Source organism: Lethenteron reissneri, chromosome 10 (assembly GCF_015708825.2).
Source record: "Lethenteron reissneri isolate LAM-NWPU_2019-01 chromosome 10, ASM1570882v1, whole genome shotgun sequence".
Classification (NCBI taxonomy): Eukaryota; Metazoa; Chordata; class Hyperoartia; order Petromyzontiformes; family Petromyzontidae; genus Lethenteron; species Lethenteron reissneri.
The window spans coordinates 314824-334602 of NC_083788.1; the positions used below are offsets into that span (position 1 = coordinate 314824).

Here is a 19779-nt window from a genome sequence, read left to right on the forward strand (position 1 = left end):
TTTGCCCCCCCCCCTCTCGTTTATGACCTCCCCTCGTTATCAGCTGAGTCTCCAGATGCGCGTCGCCCTGGGGTTCCCACGCGCCCACCCCTCCACTACACCCCCCCCCCACCACAAACCCCTCCCCCCACTACAACCCCCCCCCACTACAAGCCCCTCCCCCCACTACAACCCCCCCCCACTACAACCCCCCCACTACAACTCCCCCCCACTACAAACCCCCCCCACTACAAACCCCTCCCCCCCACTACAAACCCCTCCCCCCACTACAACCCCCCCACTACAACCCCCCCCCCACTACAAACCCCCCCACTACAAACCCCCCCCCACTACAACCCCCCCCCACTACAAACCCCCCCACTACAACCCCCCTCCCCCACTACAACCCCCCCCTACTACAACCCCCCCACTACAACCCCCTCCCCACTACAAACCCCCCCACTACAACCCCCCCTACTACAACCCCCCCCCCCATAGCCTTAAGTGTTGTTAGCGAGCACCTATGACGGCTGGTACGGCACACGATGGGGTGAGTGGTCAGCACAACGCCTTTGTCTCCGTATTGTCAATGTTTTTACGAGGCACTCAATTAAGGCTGAGTCTCCCTAGGGGAGGCCCAGTACCGGTTCACACATTCGCCACTGTTATTGGTCGTGAGCAGGAATCAAACTCGGGTCGCCAAGTTCGTAGTGCAGCACGCTAACCGCAACACCACCACTCCTCACCCACCCACTCTTGCCTACTCCTCCCCTCTCACTCCACTCTCCTCACTCTCCCGCCTCTCCCCTCTCATGTCACTCCATACACTCCCCTGCCTCTCATCTCACTCAACTCCCCTCCACGCACTCTCCTACCTCTCCCCTCTCATCTCACTCCACGCACTCTCCTACCTCACACCTCTCATCTCACTTCACTTCCTTCCAGGCTCCCTGTGCACTCCCCGAGTTACCCTTCATTGACTCAGTGATGGGAGGTCGCTCATTCTCCTCTGCTGCTCCTGTGTCTGGAACTTCCCTCCAGCCGTCCGTGCTCTAAACTCCCGGGCTCCTTCCAAGACCTCCCTCTGCCTACGACCTCCACTGTTCTCTTTCCCACTCACACGGTGATCCACACAGACACCTACCTACGACTGACTACCCCTCTCTCACTGCGGTGGATAGATGCTACCTCGCCTGGTATGCAGAAGGTCGTGGATACGATGCCTGCTGTATATTTGGAGTCTGCGGTGTCACTCTCTCCCCCCGTGGTCGCGAGGATTTCTCTGTGTCCTCCGGTTGTTCCCTCCACATTTAGAAACACGAATTTAGAGTATTTTGGCTGCTATAAATTTTAGACACGAGAAGCCACTTTAATGGGCTATTATTTGTGATAACCAGGTGGCTTCTGAAAAAAGAGCTACATAGCTTACTGTGCTTTAGCGTGGCAAAATTGATTCCTATCTAAAACCTGATTCCCACCACCATCTGGCACAGAATTCCCTCATCAAAACACTACACCATAGGGCCCATTGCATTTCTGACCAACACCACATAGCCAGTGAATTGGAACACGTACACCAGGCCCTCAAGATGAATGGATATTCGGACAGCATTATCCGCAAGCTGTTTTTCCAACCATGGAGAAACAACCCCCTGAGACGCCGATCAAAACCATCCCGTTACCATACATAACAGGCGTTACTAAAAAGATTTACAAAATCTTAAACACTAGATCCAGGTCCGATGCTGTACATTACACAAAATCCGTGACCTAATCCCATCTGTGAAGGATGTCATTCCTGACATGCTGTCATTCCTGATATCCTGGAGTCTACAAACTAAGTTGCACCTGTGGTGATTGTTACATTGGGGACACGAAGCATCATGTCTCGGACCGTGTTCGTGAACACAAGGCAGATCTGAAACACAGCAGAACTAATTCCTCCGCCGTGGCTGACCATTGCTATAACGTTGTGGGCTCTCATGATAGTTTTTTTCCGAGACCAAGGTGCTCTGCAAACCTTCGGGCTACTATCAAAAGATATATAAACATAACTTGAACCGGGAAGATGGATAGATTGAGCAATGTTATACAGGTAGGAACAAGGTAGGAACAATGTTCCACACTGCCCATCAGGGATTTTTTGTCTGTCTGTCGTGCATAGATATAATATAAACAGCTCTTTGATTGGTGGAGACCTACTGCCGGGTACGGAGAGGGGAGGTGCCTAAGGGAGGAGGGTCAGGGGAGGGGCCTAAGGAAGGGGGGAGTCAGGAGAGGGGCCTGAGGGGGGGGGGTCAGAGGAGGGGCCTAAGAAAGGGGGGGGTCAGGGGAGGGGCCTAAGGATATGGGGGTGGTTAAGGGAGGGGCCTAAGGGAGGGGGGGGTCAGGGGAGAGGCCTAAGGATATGGGGGGTGGTCAGGGGAGAGGCCTAAGGGAGGGGGGTCAGCGGAGGGGCCTGAGGGGGGTCAGGGGAGGGGCCTAAGGGAGGGGGGTAAGGGGAGGGGCCTAAGCAAGGGGGAGGGGCCGAGAGTTAAGGGGGCTGGCTACTTGGCTGGCTACCTCAAGTCATCTTTTATACAGGTAGGAACAAGTTCCACACTGCCCACCAGGGATTGTCTGTCTGTCGTGCATATTTGTCTGTCGTGCACGAATGCGCTGTCCAACCAAGTTCCTACCTGCCCACTCTGAAGGAACGTGTTTAACCAGGTAAAACCATAACTGCTTTTGGCCTGCCTTCATATCCGCATCTCCAGTTTCCTAACGCTCCCATTCCCAGCCCCGCCCACTTCCCCTCCCCGACATTTTCTGCCGTGCTTGAGTCTTACTTGTCGCATCCACCCTCCCTGGCTCCTCCCCCCCTTCTCTTGCCTATATGGCCTCTTGTAGTAATAGGTTTTACTGGTAGGAACGAAGTGAACCAGCCTACAATAGATTATATCGTCCGTCCGTCCGTGTAGCAACATCGCCCCCTACTGCAAACACTTGGCAGGACCCTACAAAAACCTTTAGACTCAGTGACGCTTTCCTGGCTAAACAAGTGTACACATTCCCTTATAATTCCCTGAGATAGCTTTTTAATTAAAAAACCTTTAGACTCAGTGACGCTTTCCTGGCTAAACAAGTGTAACATTCCCTTATAATTCCCTGAGATAGCTTTTAATTAAAACATTTAAATTAAAAATTAACTCACAGCGGCCTCAAGCCTACAGCTAGGCCTAAAGCCTAGAACTAGGCCTCAAACTCTCCCTTCTTATCGTACCCCCGCGTGTGAAAGGGAGTTAATGTTTAACAATGTTACATTCCCTTATGTTTTTAAATAGAAACATTTAAATTTAAAGCTTTTACATTAATAATTAAAACATTTAAATTAAAAATTAACTCACAGCGGCCTAAAGCCTACAGCTAGGCCTAAAGCCTAGAACTAGGCCTCAAACTCTCCCTTCGTATCGTCCGATTAGGTGTAGCAACATTGCCCCCTACTGCAAACACTTGGCAGGACCCTACAAAAACCTTTTAGACTCAGTGAGGCTTTCCTGGCTAAACAAGTGTAATAATACATTGTTTATATTCTTTGGTTATTCGTTTCTACCAGCCCACCCCGCAGGGTCCGGTTTACCCTTTTAACTGGTACAAAATCTGACACCTTTATACAAGGCATCATGTTTGCAATAACCTCAACACAAGAAGTCAAAATGCAAACAATTACTATATTTTGCCACTGGTAAAGGAGATCTCATAGTGTAAATGCTTACCCCGAGCTCTCAATACTCTTGATAGTGCACTGTCTTTGAGTTGTACGCCTTTTGGCGTCATCTGGTCCAACACCAATGGAGACTAGAAAGCTGTCTCGGGTGTGGACCAATCAACTTCAAGGACAGTGCATATCATTATCATCAGTTCTTTTTGTTTGCATTTTGACTTCTTGTGTTGAGGCTATTGCAAACATGATGCCTTGTATAAAGGTGTCAGATGTTGTACCAGTTAAAAGGGTAAAAACCTATTACTATATTTTGCCACTGATAAAGGAGATATAGTATATGGCCTCTTGTTGCAGCAGCCCCTTTTGCCCACTTCAGGAATTGTTTCTTGCCGTCCCACCTGGTGACGGACACTTGTTGCGCCCCAAACGTGATTTAATTTATACCTATGTGATTTTACCGAAAGAACCAAAGAGTATAAGATAAAGGAGTTTAAGTTTAGGCTTTAAATTTACGTTCCCAACGCTTTCTGCGCATTAAGATCCCGTTGCATTGAGATAGGCGAGGCGACAAAACCCCACTCGGCAGTGTTGTTCACCTCATCGCATCTACCAGTCTCCCGTGTCCCTGGAAGCGCCTCGTTCGTCTCCGTTATCCGCGCTGCAAGCGTGCCCGTGTTCCGAGCATGGATCAAGCTTTGTATCGTTCGATTCTCGCTTAATCGATCGTTAAAAACGCAATTCCATTTGCAGTATTCCTTAGATGGGCAAAGCTACGCCCAATTACTCCATACATGTGCCTACAACTTCCACAATGCATCAGTCGCGAATGCACTGCATTCTGTAGCAGCGCAATCATTCGCTGGCAAACCTCTGTCCGCGTCTCCTGCGTGTCCATTTGCCCACAATAGCGCATGCTCGATCGAGGGAGTTGAGGGCCGGTGGGCTGGGTGAAGAGATGGCGTGCAGGGAGGAGCATGTGGAACTAAGTTGGGGCTCGTGTACCCACGTGTACCGAGTCGGTCTGTGGCAGAGGCTCGTGAAGGACACCGCTACTGGGCAGTTGGAGGAAGTCGCCCACCAAGTCACAGCATCCACTCACCACGATGCAGGTCCCAACAGCCACTCACCACGCTGCAGGTCCCAACACCCACTCGCCAAACTTTTAAAATTCACTCCCATCAATTCTTTTTCCCTCCAAGTTTCTTACAGCCACCTCGTGCTCCATTCAAGGCATGTACACAACACTCTTACAGACCAGAACCTCGCAAAAGCCGCGAGTCACCGCCGATGCCGGTATCTCCCCTTTGCGGGGACGGGAAGCCGGATAAACAAAAACCGGCGCTAAAAGTCAACAGACAAAACCTGGCCAGCCACCACTCAACCGCTCTGCAGCGGGTCGCAAACGCCGGCAAAAGCCATCTTTTATTCCAAGCGGCGTTCACGGTACGCGAGGAACGGAGGCAGAAAGCGAACTACGGGACTCGATGGGGGGGCTTTATTGGTGGTGTGGGGGGGGCGCCGTGGGACCCCCGCCGCTTCACTTGTCCCCGGGCTGCGGCTGCTGCTGCTCCGGCATGGAGCGGATGATGTCCGAGTCACCTGGAGCACGGACGAGACGCACGCGGGAGGGGAGACACGGTGGTGGGGGAGACACGGAAGTGGGGGAGAGACGTGGGAGAGAGGACACGGGGGGAGGGGGATAGACAAGGTTAGCATGCACGTGGCACAATCATCACTCATAGGCCACAACGGTGCAGTCAGGGTTCAAGTTCGCCACATTTTTGTTCAACTACTCCACCAAAGAGACTCAATAGGGATCACTCAAAAGCCATCACCTCCCCCACCCTCCCCGACAGTGAAAACCTGTTCAGGCCCTCGTGACTGCAGGGATTCATCTTCTTGGTTCTTTCGGTAAAGTCACGTAGAAGGGAAGTAATAAAATAATAAAAATAAAACATAATAAAATTATTCTCACGACGTTTCGGCCACAACGCAAGCAGCCGTCCTCAAGTGAAAACCAGGTCCGTCGAGGCGACAGAGTCTGAATGAAACAGCACACGAGGCTGGAGCATATAAGCTGGGCGCATTGACAAAGGAATTTGCATATCAAGAGGAATATAGCATATTTATGGGAAATGCAGGAATGTGATTAGCACTGCATATGCATGTGCATTATGCAGGATTAACAGCATCAAAGGGAGCTGCAGTTGCTGCTGCTGCAGTTGCTGCTGCTGCAGTTGCTGCCTTATCCATTTTAATATAACACTATGTATTATTCTACCCACCCTAATGTGTATCACACTGCTATATATTTACTATACCATTACGACACCATACATTACTCTGCACACTGCACCATGCCAGTGAGTAGAACGCGGTCTGAAAGTCACCGTAAACGTGAACACAATCAGTTAAGATCCGAAATGGTTTATTACGTCCTTCCAATGATTGCTAAGCCAGAATCCATCTTCTCGGTTGAAAACACTGAGACAATTTCAACCGAGAAGATGGATTCTGGCTTAGCAATCATTGGAAGGACGTAATAAACCATTTCGGATCTTAACTGATTGTGTTCACGTTTACGGTGACTTTCAGACCGCGTTCTACTCACTGGCATGGTGCAGTGTGCAGAGTAATGTATGGTGTCGTAATTGTATAGTAAATATATAGCAGTGTGATACACATTAGGGTGGGTAGAATAATACATAGTGTTATATTAAAATGGATAAGACAGCAACTGCAGCAGCAGCAGCAACTGCAGCAGCAACTGCAGCAGCAACTGCAGCAGCAACTGCAGCAGCAACTGCAGCAGCAACTGCAGCAGCAACTACAGCAGCAGCAGCAACTGCAGCAGCTGCAACTGCAGCTCCCTTTGATGCTATTAATCCTGCATAATGCACATGCAGTACTAATCACATTCCTGCATTTACCATAAATATGCTAAATTCCTCTTGATATGCAAATTCCTTTGTCAAGGCGCCCAGCTTATATATATGCTCCAACCTCGTGTGCTGTTTCATTCAGACTCTGTCGCCTCGACGGACCTGGTTTTCACTTGAGGACGGCTGCTTGCGTTGTGGCCGAAACGTCGTGAGAATAATTTTATTATGTTTTATTTTTATTATTTTATTACTTCCCTTCTACGTGACTTTACCGAAAGAACCAAGAAGACTGTTCAGGCCCCTCCTGAGAACAAGTCACGAGACTTGGCGAGGCTTTCTCCTGGGTCAGACGAGCGGCATGACAGGAAAAGTGCAAAACGACTCTGCATTGAATGACGCTGATGGCGTGGAGCAGGAGTTTTCCGGACACACACAGCAGCTGTGGCTCCCTTCGCACGGTTGGCGAGATGTTAACTACCTCGCCTGGTATATAGGAGGTCGTGGGGTTCGATCCCGACCAACATCTGTTACGTTTGCATGTTTCCCTCTCCCCATGGTCGCGTGGATTTATATTCCGGGTTCCCTAGTTTTGTTCTCCAAATTTAGAATCAACATCACACGTTTAGAGTGTTATTTGGCTGCTGCTATAAACTTCCACACAATGATAAGCTGCCATTTCGTTGAGCCATCATTTGTGGCCAGAGCCGACCCTCGGGCAACGAACGTTACCCTCGAGTGGTAACGCTGGTAGGGTAAGTGCTGCCCCCTACCGTGAAGGACCAGAGGTTCGCTCTCGTATGGTAGGGCAGGAGAAGTCCTGCCCCTACCGAGGTGGACCAGAGGTCACTCTCGTATGGTCGGGTAAGGGGTAGGGGAAGTGCTGCCCTCTCCTGGGGCGGACCAGAGGTCACTTGAAGGGATCTCAAGAAGGTAGCTCCGCGAGATCCGCTTTCTGCGCTGCTCTGCCTGAGATGTGAATTGTTTCCCTCTCGTCACGAGACAAAAGAAAAAAACCCACCATTGGTGGAGGGGGAACGTGAAACCAGACGAGTAGCAATATGGCCATAGAGACGACAGCTGGACCAGCCGACCCCCCCTTAAACTTCGGCACGTTGCGCAGCGGCATCGGTCAGAGACCCTCTCGTCTCCTCTGTTCCCACCCCATCACTCGCACCTCAATTCTTCTCATCAATTTCATGCACGATCACTTATTCGCGGAGTTGGACAAACATCACAGCTGTCACCTTCCCCGCTTGTCTGCGGTTTCTGGCGACTCAAAATTACTCTCTCCTCCCTCTCACTGTATCATTCTCTACTCTTTAAATCACTAGACTCTACCCCCAAATCATTTGTTTTAGTTTATCCTTCCCTCAGTACCTCCGATTAGCACAGTGCAAAAGAAGTTAAATATACGTTCCCTTAGGAACCATTTTCTCCATCCCTATTATTCTCTCTCCGACTGCGAACATGAACCGACCTCGTCACAAATGTGTTCAAACCTTTTCAAGCGACTTCACCAGGTCTCGCACGAACCTCTCGGCTATCGTATCATTCTCTACACTTTTTTAATCATTCTGTCTCTCTCTCCCTCTCACCGTATCATTCTCTACACTCTTCGAATCATTCTGGACTCTCCCTCCGAATTATGTGTTTAGTTTTGTTGTCCTTCCCCCGTGGCTCCGATGAGCACGGTTGGCTGCGTACGGTGCAAAACAAGTTCAAAATACGTACAATCTCTAATGAATCACTCTCACGAATCAATCCCTTATCAATCATTCTCTCCCTCCCAATTATTCTGTCTCCGACTGCGAACATGAACCGAGCACGTCACAAATGTGTTCATTCGTTTTTCAGCCACTTCATCAGGCCTGGCACAAACCTCTCATCACCACCCGTGCCCCTCCCCCCCCCCTACTCACCGGGGTCGATGATGGCGAGCGTACACACGCGGTAGTATTTGCCGCACGCCGTGCCCATCTCGATGTTGTTGCCGCTGTAGTGGTGGACGCCCGTCTTGGCCAGCATGGCGTAGTACTCAATCTCGGACTTCCTGCATGCAGCAGTAGGGTGGGAGGGCAGTCAGAACTCAGACTCGAGAGACGCTGGCCAGGAGTCACGACCCATGTGCCACGGGCCTGGGAGCCATGGGGCTGGGAGCCACGGATCAGGAGCCATGGATCAGGAGCCACGGATCAGGAGCCACGGATCAGGAGCCACAGCTCGGGAGCCAAGGGCTCGGAAGTCAGAGGCGACATACGCACGTGTGGAGGGGAGTCGTCATCACCACCACGATCCATGAGCAGATAGCCCCTAGAGTAGGTGTGTCCACTGCACATTTCGTCATTTGTTGTTTCCACTTTCCTCTCTATGGAGTGCCAAAATGGCTCAAGTTGTGGACTCATCTTTCAAGCACCAATCTCTCAAAGTCGTCATCATCAAACCATTATCTGTCAAGGCCCTCCCTCTCTTTCCCGTTCCTACCATTTTTTCCTCTCCAAACGCCACACTTTTCATTTACCCGTTGTTGTCCATCCTAACCTATGTGCCTCCACACAGTGCCAAGTTTCCTTCTCATCACTGTCTGAGGAAGTGGGGGGGGGGGGTAGGAATAAGCTATGAAGGTAACGGCCAGCACACTTTCTCATCTAGCAGTGGCATCGACGGAGGGGTCCGGGAGGGGGACGGGAGGGTGACAACCATGCACACGCGGAGCCGAGGGGCCTGGGCGCGGTTCGCCACACACCTCAGTGCCGGGCAGTTGTTGGCGAGCAGCACCAGCTTGGCCTTGCCTTGCCGGATCATCTTGAGCGTCTGTCTGTATCCCAGGCAGTATTTGCCACTCTTCATCACCAGCTGGAGTCGCGAGTTGATGGACTCGATGGCCTTTTTCTGCACGCAAGAGAACAACGGCGGCAGCGATGACAGGAGGACTGACGCACCACAGGACACAGCAGCACAGCGACGGACACCCAAACGCCATCACCGCCACGCCAGCAGTGCTACCAATACAAAAGCGCCAACACACAATGTATGGACAGTAGAACCCCCCCTTAACGACCATACATAAATGACTGATCGCTTAACGACGGGCCTCCATACAGCCCAATGTGTAGTGTATAGTAGTGTAGGGCCTCCATAGAAGCCAATGTGTTCACTTACCGACTATTCTTGTGTTAACGATGGACTGTTGTAGGTACAGTAAATATTAATGAATGCATTGATTAACAGTGTTACTTTTAATATTATCTGCTTATGTTGTATAAATATTATGAAGTACTTTTTTTGGGTGACCCAATCACCGTCGTTACTACTGTATGCATGCCAAACTTCTTTTGCACCGTACATAGCCCCCAACCGTGCTAAATGGAGGTGCGGAGGAAGCACGACAAGCTAAACACAAAACAGCATTAACCATGACCAACGACCACCACCAACCTCTCTCTCTCTCCATCTCACTCTGCTCCCTTCCCTGGTGGCTGGGCAGTAAACAGAGTGGCTCGCAATTCATTGTAAAGTTGTTATGTCAAGTTCAAAACTTGCTGTAGGGAGCTTGTTGTCTCAGCCCAGAATCCCTTTGGGGTCGATAAAAAAATCGGTGTGCGGGAAGTCAACAGCAGTCATCTAAACGGATAAGACTCACCCCCCTGTTATAGTAATGCTTCATCCATGTTTATCGGGCAAACTCTGATCACGGTCGCAGCAGCATCGCCTTCTAGGCTAACCATCGAACAAAGACGGTGGTGTGGTCACTGCATCGCGCGGCGTTTTCAGATGCACTTCTGCGACTGTCTGTAACGGTCTGCCTTCCGATATTAGGAATCCACTGTGAGCGATGCAACCTTTTAAAATCATCATCTAGATTGACAAAGTAATTTCGAACTGCTTGTTTGTGTTCAGTTTGTTGTCCTTCCCCTGCACCTCCGATTAGCGCGGTTGGCTACGTATGGTGTGAAAGTTCAACATACATACTTCATGGTGGTGATGTGGATAATGCGGCTGTCTGGAATGCTCTTCCTTCCGATATTAGAAAGACACTGGGTGCTATGCAACTCAAATCATCGAGATCGACAAACTAATTTCTTTAGAACTGCTTGTTGGTGTTGTTAAGTTTGTTTAACACGTAGTAGGCATTCGAACCAATATTTTCCATAATACAGGTTTGTTTAGTTAGATCGCGTAAATATGTGTCATTAAACCCACCCCCACCCGACACAGGCAATTAGTAAGGTGTGTCGGGTGGTGACTAACACTGCATCTCCAATTTGTACGGTTAACTACGTACGGTGTGAAAGAAGTTCAACATACATACTGCCCATAGACGAACACTGACAATCGACTAACACTGCGCCTCCGATTTGCATGGTTGGCTACGTGCGGCGCAAAAGACGTTCAACGTACACAAAAAAATGCTGAATTCCCAAAACTGCCTTTAGAGCTATAAATGGGAGACTGAGTAACAACCGAATGTCCATTCGAAGGGAAATTACTTACTTTCTTCCTAGGTAAAGCGTGGTAATAATTAGCGAATAATGCAATCAGATTCAAGTTAAGTGGTCATTGGCTTCTGTCAATCCTGCCTCAATTTCACTTGATCAGAGGCAGCGGTGGCTTCATCAATCCCCTGCATGACCAAGCCTCCCTCCCACCACCCCCACTCTGCCTTCACCAACCCGAACTGTGTGACAAGCACGGGTGAAGTATGGTCAAATAATCCCCACGACCCGCTCCGAGGGGTCCCTCATCTAGCAGTGCATTGACGCGCAGTGAACGGCTGAGCACAACCGGCCGCTACCCCCTCGGATATCTTCCGGGAAACGACAGCTCGTGCAAACCTCGCCACGTGTCTCCAACCCTCTCTCACATTTTCAAAAAATACCCCATTGTGAGCAATATCTAAACTTGCATTCAGGTAAGGGCCGGTCCACTGAGCTATATTTCATGGCTTTTTTCACAAGTGACCTGACCAAGTTGCTTATCATCGTGTGAAGGAAAAAAAATAAACCCCGGAGGACTCCGGAGAAAAATGCACACGACAATGTGGAGAGGGAGAGAGGCAGACACGCAAACTACAAATATACAGGTGTCAGGGTCGCGATCGAACCCAGTCTCCTGCATACCAGGACGAGGTAATTAACACTCATAAGCCAAGATCCATCCACTGCTGGATATTAAGCCCCGACCTCCCTCACCACGCCCCGTCAAAGCGTCGCTGCCTCTCAGGATCCTGAGAGGCAGCGATCCATCCAGCACACGCGCCGACACCGGCCTCATTTTCACCGCTCAATATCCGCGGTGGACTTTGGGGTTTAAAAAAAAGCAAACAAATTACTGCACTGTAGTAGTAGCACTGGATTGCGGAGACGACGAACCGGGGAGGCGCCCCAGAGAGAACCATCGCAAGTTCTGGGCAAATTCCCATTCCCCAACTTCATGAACCCGCAACGACTAGCGTGAAGTTATGGCGAATCCCCTCGATTACCGACATGGCCTTCATCCAGCAGTGGATTGACAAACATGCTGTAGGGATAGTGACGGATAGAATAGAATGCTCGCTGTACCGTCTGTTTCTATTTGCAGTCTTCAGTGGGGATACGGCGCGGAGGTGGCCAACGTGGCGGGCTGAACCACGCGTCTGTCTGCATTCACAGCGACCATCCCGAGACCCCGGGAACACTGAACAGCTCGAAACTATTATAAATTTCACCAGGAAATGCCCACTGAGGCACACAGCTCTTTTTTTTAGAAGCAACCAGGCCATCACGAATGATAGTGGCTTATCGTCATCGTGTGGAAATCTGCAGCCAAATAACCTTAAGCGCGTGGTGTTTATTCTAAATGTGAAGGGAGAAAAAAACCGCAGTACTCGGAGAAAAATCCACGTGACCACGGAGAGACACAAATATAAAGCAGCAGAGACGGGATCGAACCCACGACCACCTGTATACTTGGCGAGGTAGTTAACATCTCGCTACTCAAGGCACAGACGCAGGGGCGGAGACACGAGTGAATATTTCGGGGGCCGCCGCTTGTGGAGATCTTGGTACGAGGGTGGTGAAGACGATGGTGGGGAAGGGGGAATGAAGACCCCGGTGATTTCAGGGTTGAGGGGACCCTGGCACCACCACCATGACACAGAGACGCGGGAGATACCCGGGGATGAAGATCTCTCCCATCTATCGGGGGGGATCCAACGCTACACGGGGTGGAGGCGCTAGCTCGGACCGCCAGGGAACACGATGGCTGAAACCCTCGGCGCTAACTTGGTTACAGGCGCTTAAAAGACGCCTAGAAACACGGGGGGCCGAGTGTGTGTGGGACCCGGGCTAACGAGGGCCAGCGCGCTGGGGAGAAGTGAAGAGGGTAGAGACACCGAGACCACAGGGCTCCCGTGGCCAAAGTCCCGAGCGGCCACGCGGAGCTGGTTGGTACGCGGGACCCCCACGGGTGGGGGACACGTGGGTAGGCCGCAGGCTTTTTCCGGCCTCGCCTAGGCGACGCCCCCCAAGCCCGCCTCGCGGCAACTCACCGTCTTTTTGGCGGACATTTTCAGTGAGCGTCAAGTGTCCGTCCGCACCTGCAAGGTGACAAAAAGGGAAGCGGAGGCTGCGTTAGGGGGGTAAAGTTCGTCGCGTGAGGGTGGGGGGTAACGCCGAGTATGCGGTGCGTGCCTCACCACGGAGCCGCTGATGCTGCTGCCTCAAGATGGCGAGAGGGGGGAAGAGAGAGAGCTCCCGGCGTGCACCGCGACCCCCCCCCCCCCACGTCGCCAACTCTCGCGAGACTCGCGCCATCCCACCCCAACCCCCTCCCCATCGCCAACTCTCGCGAGACTCGCGCCACACCCGCCCCCACCCCAACCCCCCGCACCCCCGTCGCCAACTCTCGCGAGACTCGCGCCATCCCCCCAGCCCCCCCCCAAAAATCGCGAGAGTTTTTTGGGTAGCGTTCGAGGGAGGGGAGGGTTGAGTGTCGATGAATCGATTAATTGTAATCGAAGGATATGTGAGTCTAAGAATTGATTATTAAAGACGCCTATCAAAATAGTTATACTTGGAGGAATCCGATGAGCCAAACAGCTCTTCTTTTTAAACAGATGTCCAATGTGGTCACGTAGATCAGAGACGTTACAACAACAAACACAACGACACGAGTACAAAGTATAGGAAAGGTAAAATAATCACTTTAAAAAAAACTAAAACTATATATATTTCTAATATTACCACGTAAATCCACACTGGGGGTATTGACTTATTTTTTCAGAAGCGACTTGGCTATCACAAATGATTCATAGCTGTCACAAGCCACGTAGTTTACGCCGTATTCTTAAACAGGGAAATTGAGTTTGCAGGTCCATACGGTGCACAGCCGTTTCAATAGAGCAACATTGAAATACTGTAATTCTAGATTTGAAGCTTTCGTGACTGCAAGGATTCATACTCTTTGTTTTTTTCGGTAAAGTCACGTTGGTAAAACATAAAATAAATGAAAACTATATTAAAACTGTTTTAAAACAGTCTGCATCAGCAGTAGGCCATGCTCTCTCACCTGATGACGGACGCTTGTGTTGCGCCCAAAACGTCGTGATTTAATTTAGTTGTTTTCATTTATTTTATTACATTCTATACCTACGTGACTTTACCGAAAAAAACAAACGTTAAAATAATGTGTCTATTTGTTTGTCCATAATTCATGTTTTTTGGGTTATATCGCACTCAGGAGCTCAGAGTCGCTGTCCCAATGCATTCTTTCACACACACCCCCCCACCCCCGTGATATGGAGAAAAACCGGCCCAGCACTCCCCACCTGAACCTCACGTCTGTTATATTCTTTGGGTCTTTTGCATTCCGACCACAGGTATTGTGGTTAATGCAGACATAATTCGCCGAGGTATTCCTAGCTCTGCGATCTTACATTTACTTGCAAATTTCATCTCTAGCCCCGCCCACTTACCCTTGGGTTGTACCCATCTCAAACCTTTATGACCTTTGGCTGCAGCAGCTCTCTCACTATATTTCTTCCTGACTCAGCAGTTCGCCTGCTGTATTTTTTCACCTGAAGACGATTGCTTGTGTTGCGATCAAAACGTCGAGATGTTTTATTATTTTATTATTTTACCTATCTACGTGACTTACCGAAAGACCCAAAGAATATTAATTCCTGCAGTCGCGAAAGCTTTAAGTCAAGATTTTCTCACGTCTGTTGTTTGTTCATGTTTGTTCATGTTGTTGTTTGTTGCGGTTGCACCCAAGTGAAGAGCCGCATGGCTCACAGGGTTATACCTAATAAAATAAACTGAACTGAACTGAACCACCCGACACAACCAACTAGTAAGGTTTGTCACGTAAGCAGAACGTGCCAATTCGTTACTAGTACAGCACGCTGGTGTGTTGGAGAGCAAATCCACAACATTTACAATCTGAGTACAACGTTTCGCCAGTAATTACAACTAGCTTCATCAGGTGACTGCCAGATTTGTGGAGAAGTCCCGTTTCGGTCCTTAAATAGAGGCGTAGTTTGATGACTAATTGGCTATGTCGGGTGGCGGCTGCTTAACGACACATATATTTACGCGATCTAATCCAAAATAAAACCTGTATTATGGATGATATTGGTCGCGAAAGCCGACTAGGTATTCTTGGTTCTTTCTTCAGCTAACAGACTGTTGGGGCAAGTGCTGTTAGCGAGTAACACCTATGAAAGCCGGCAGGGCTTTCCGACCGCTTTTGTCTCCCCAGTGGTGATGCTTACACACCGCCACCAGGTACTCATTTGAGGCTGAGTCGACCGAGGAGAGGCCCAGGACCGGTTCAGATAATCGTCAACAGCGTTAGCCGTGAGCGGAAATTGAACTCGGGTAGCCGGGTTAAGTAGCGCAGCACGCTTACAGTTTACACCGCTCACCACCCAAGGCCACGCACACTCACACACAGACACACACTGTGCTATAATAATATAATATCAGAGCATGTTTTTTTTCCATGTGTAGTGAGCTCAACTTTAGTTGCAGACGTTATTTTGGAAGAAACACTATTTATTATACAACAGCACGCAACATAGTATGATCTACACTCGGGTCTCGAATGCCCATCTAAACACGCTACGGCAGAACTTGACACGGTTCGCTATCCTGGTCTGGACCACAAGCTCGGTCCTGGACCACGTGTGGATCTTCGTAACACCAGCACACGAAGAACCCCGAGCTCCTCACGGGTTCCTCGTTATATGCCCCCGGGCTGGGGCTGGCTCCGCCCTTCGCCCTGCCAACCTTCCAGGTCTCTTGAGCTTTTTCTCGAAGGTTCCTGAGAGCTCTTTTGGACCACGTGGCCACCCCGTGGCCCCCGTCCACCGGTGACCCCCCTCCAATATCACCCGGTCACGTGTCAGCAGGTCAACCAGCGTATCATGCCCCAACGTAACCCTGCCTGGCTGACGTTCCCTCTCGCTCCCTCACCGGGAGCTCGCACCGCACACTGCTCGCGGTGCCTCCGCGCTAACCAGCACTCACCCAAGTCCCGCTAGGGCTGGTACTACACCACGTAACCTGGGCTGCCCATAATGACAACACATCCGCCGTGGCTTCATAAGCCCCGGCACCATACAGTGACCACCACAGTCACTACACGTGTAGTGAGTCCAACTGAGTTACAGACGTTGTTCTTTAGAGGCAACACTTTTATTGTAACATCAACCCGTTAACACAAAGGGGTAACTGTCCCTTCACCAGATACAGCCTAGGGTGGTGACCACCCAGCTAACTACGTAGGAGTTACATCTACGAAGGGTCAGACCCTCACTCGGGTTCCCGACCACGTGTTGATGCCTCGTAGGACGTAGAGCTTCCAGCTTGTAGACGTGGAGCTTCAGCTTGTAGGATGCAGCGACCCCGGTCCCTCTCAGGGACCCACCTCATATCCTCCCGGGTCGGGGACGCTCCACCCTTGGCCCCACCCGCCTTCTCGAGCGTTCTAGCTCCTGCCGATCCCCCTGAGAGCTCTCCCCGGACACGTGATCACCCCCTTGCCCCCCCACCTGGGGCCTTCTCTGTGGACACTCCGGATCACGTGTCTACGGGGTCAACCAGAGTGCCATGGCCCGGGGCAACCCTGCCCCTGGGCTGACACTCTCCCACTCCCCCTTGTGGGAGCCCGCACTACACGCTATGCGTGGTGCCCGCACTATCCCAGCGCTCACCAAGCCCTGCTAGGGCTGGTACTTCACCCGCCTAAGGGGTGTATGCGACGACAGTGCATCGCACGCCGTGCTGTGCTAGAGCCGGCCTCACAGCAACCCACCCGGTGCCGTCCGTGATGTAGGGACATCGCATGCCACGACCCTCTCGGGCCGGCACCATACAGTGACATCCCCGATGTCACTACACATGTTCACCACGAGTATATGTGGTTAATGCAGACGTGATTCCTTGCAAAAGGTTTCAGTTTAGTGTTATAACATCTTAACACCTGTTTTATTGCCAGAAAGGGCAAAACCTATTCTTATATTTTGATAGTAGTGTAATGACAGGGTGACACCTGAAGGGAGATCACGGGTATGGGCACGGTTAAGTAACAACCAATCAGAGGAGGAGGTATATCTGGGGTAAAGGGGAAAGATGGGGTTAGCCAAGAAACTCTGGGAACCTGCTCGAAGGTTCCACAAGAGGGCGTGGCCGGCCTAGCCACGCCTGGGGGGAATATAAGGGGGAGCGGACCTGGGGCTCGTGTGGGGTCTTGGGTCCTGGCTGCGTTGCTGCTCGCTGACATCTCTCTCTGTTGTCCGGCCACGTGGAAGATCTCTTGCGTGGTTTCCATCGCTGTCATCGTCACGCCAGCCAGCCAGCGGCGTTGCCGAGTGAGGGCGATGGGACCACGCCAAGTGATGGGCTGTATGTAGCCAGTAGAGACGTTAATACCTAGTGTTGTACTCAGTGTGAGAATAAATAAGTATTGGCCTTACACGACGTGTCGCGGAAGTCGCTCATTACAGTAGCAAGGGAAGTTCTATGACACACGGTGCTATTGACGAATAATGTTGAGTTAGAGCACGTAAATATATAAATGTGTTATTAAACCCGCCACAATCAATTAATAAGGTTTGTCACTTAAACATTACATGCGAATTCGTTACCAGTTCAGCACGCCGGTGTGTTGGAGAGCAAATACACAACGTTTACAATCTGAGTACGACGTTTCGCCAGAAATTACAACCGGCATCATCAGGCGGGTTTAACCACGCATTTATATATTTATGCAATCTAACCCAAACAAAACCTGTATTATGGATGACACTGGTCACAAAAGCCTACTACGTGTTAAACGGAATAATGTTGAGTTTATTTTAGGCACAATAATAAGGCCGTGGGGGCTGATTTGATGTGTAAAAGAAGATGGAGTGCTATCACATTTACAGTCACATTTGCGAATGTGGCCTTGTAACGTTGATCATTTACCTGCAGTATAGTCATCGATCGTTTATTGAGGGACTACTGCTGCAACTGCTGTGTGGTGTTATCTTGTTGTTCTTATTGTTTTTGCTGCCTTGCCCAATCTTGATAAATCGGACTCATAAAAACAATTATGATCATTTATTACTTAATTATATTTCCTGACTCGAATACCATTGTCTCTTTTTGTACCCCTACTAGTGTGTTGTATTGTGTTGTTATTTGTTGTATTGTTTGCTGCTGTGAGTGTTTGCCGATACGCCGCCCATACTAAACGTGTGTGCAAAAAAATCTTCATAGCTCATCGAATTTCTCCTGCAGTCTAAATAAAGTCCTCCTGCAGTCTGCTCTCCGCCTGATGATGCTGGTTGTAATTACCGGCGAAACGTCATACTCAGTTTGGAAATGTTGTGGATTTACTCTCCAACACACTGGTGTGCTGTACTAGTGTAGTGACTGACTTGGAGACGTAACTTCTCGGAGGCAATTCTTTAATTAAACACCGAGCACACTTTGCACATTATATACAATGCACTCCCTACACTGTTACACACTCTCTGTCTCTCGCTTATACGCAACTCTACACTGGTTACTAGCCTACACACAATTATTGCCGTCTGACACTGATGGCGCATAACTAAGACAGCCAACTACGTCTAGCAGCGCAATTATCAAGTGGAGACGACAGCGACAATGGCGATGATCTTCAGTAGCAACGACGACGAAGGGATCCCACTCCAAACAACAGCCCCGAGCTCCCACTCGGGGTCCCCTTTTATCCTGTTAGCGTAGCCTCGCTCCGCCCTGGCCACACCCCCCCCCCGCCTTCTTGACGTGTCCCTTCCGTAACCTTTCCACTAGATCCCTCTCGGGTCTATCACGTGGCCTGCTGTCAGTCAGGGCTGCTTCAAGCTTCAGATCCCCTTCCCTGCCGGCAGCCAGTGCTATGCTACGTAGTGACAAATTCTATGTCATTACACTAATAACAAATTGGCACGTTCTGTTTATGTGACACAGCCTTACTAATTGGATGTGTCGGGTGGTGGCAGGTTTAACGACACATTTATATTTACGCGATCTAACCCAAAACAACCTCTATTATGAATGATATTGGTCGCGAAAGCCCCCTATGTGTTAAACATCTACAATTCTCTATTACCCACAGCGGCTCCTCGGTAGAGCCCCCGAGTTCACATCCCGGTTGGGGTGGGGTGCCTTGATTCAGCCAATCATCATCATCACCACCCCCCTCCCCGCACGTCAACAACAGTGGTTGTCTCATGGGTACGACTCAGCCCTGTCATAGGAATGTGGAATTTCCACCACTGGCCCAGCAGGGCTGTGAACAGGAGGATGAGCACCTATGGCTCGATGCTCGTTTGAGCAGCAAGAACTCCAGCTGACATTTTCACGGAATACAAAGTGGGGCTATGTACCACGTGGAGCTATGTACAATGTGGAGCTATGAACAACGTAGAGCTATGTACAATGTGGAGCTATGTACAATGTAGAGCTACTTACAATGTAGAGCTATGAACAATGTGGGGCTATGTACAAGGCATCGTGTCGCCGTTGGGTAGAGGTGCACGCGGTGCGCACGTCGCGTTCCCGTGCCGGGAGCTCGGCTGTTGCCACGCTCAATTATTGACGAGGCTGCTGCGCTAATGGCCCCTTTGGCTCGCAGCCCCCCACGGCACTCTACGCCCAGTGGGGGGGGGGGGGGGCTTCCGACGGTCTGTGACCTTGTAGGGGGTGGGGTTGGATGAGGAGCAGT

The 19779-nt window shown here is 50.4% G+C and overlaps 1 protein-coding gene across 1 annotated transcript; it reads right to left on the reverse strand.

Annotated features, from left to right (window-relative positions):
• Window positions 1-5059: 5059 nt before the first annotated feature.
• On the reverse strand, window positions 5060-13332 carry LOC133340781 (large ribosomal subunit protein eL30). Its single transcript, XM_061549169.1, has 5 exons — window positions 13238-13332; window positions 13091-13138; window positions 9308-9453; window positions 8484-8614; window positions 5060-5281 (listed from the first exon to the last, which is right to left on the reverse strand). The coding sequence occupies exons 2-5, from the start codon at window positions 13106-13108 to the stop codon at window positions 5220-5222; spliced, it is 357 nt and encodes a 118-aa protein (XP_061405153.1). The 5' UTR covers window positions 13109-13138; window positions 13238-13332; the 3' UTR covers window positions 5060-5219.
• Window positions 13333-19779: the final 6447 nt, after the last annotated feature.

Bases quoted from the DNA above. Each gene is read 5' to 3' on its own strand.
- LOC133340781 (XM_061549169.1), bottom strand. The intron at 8,615-9,307 runs GTGTGTGGCGAA...TGCTGCATGCAG, and splicing joins AACAACTGCCCGGCACTGAG to GAAGTCCGAGATTGAGTACT. The intron at 5,282-8,483 runs GTGAGTAGGGGG...TCCGTGCTCCAG, and splicing joins GCTCGCCATCATCGACCCCG to GTGACTCGGACATCATCCGC.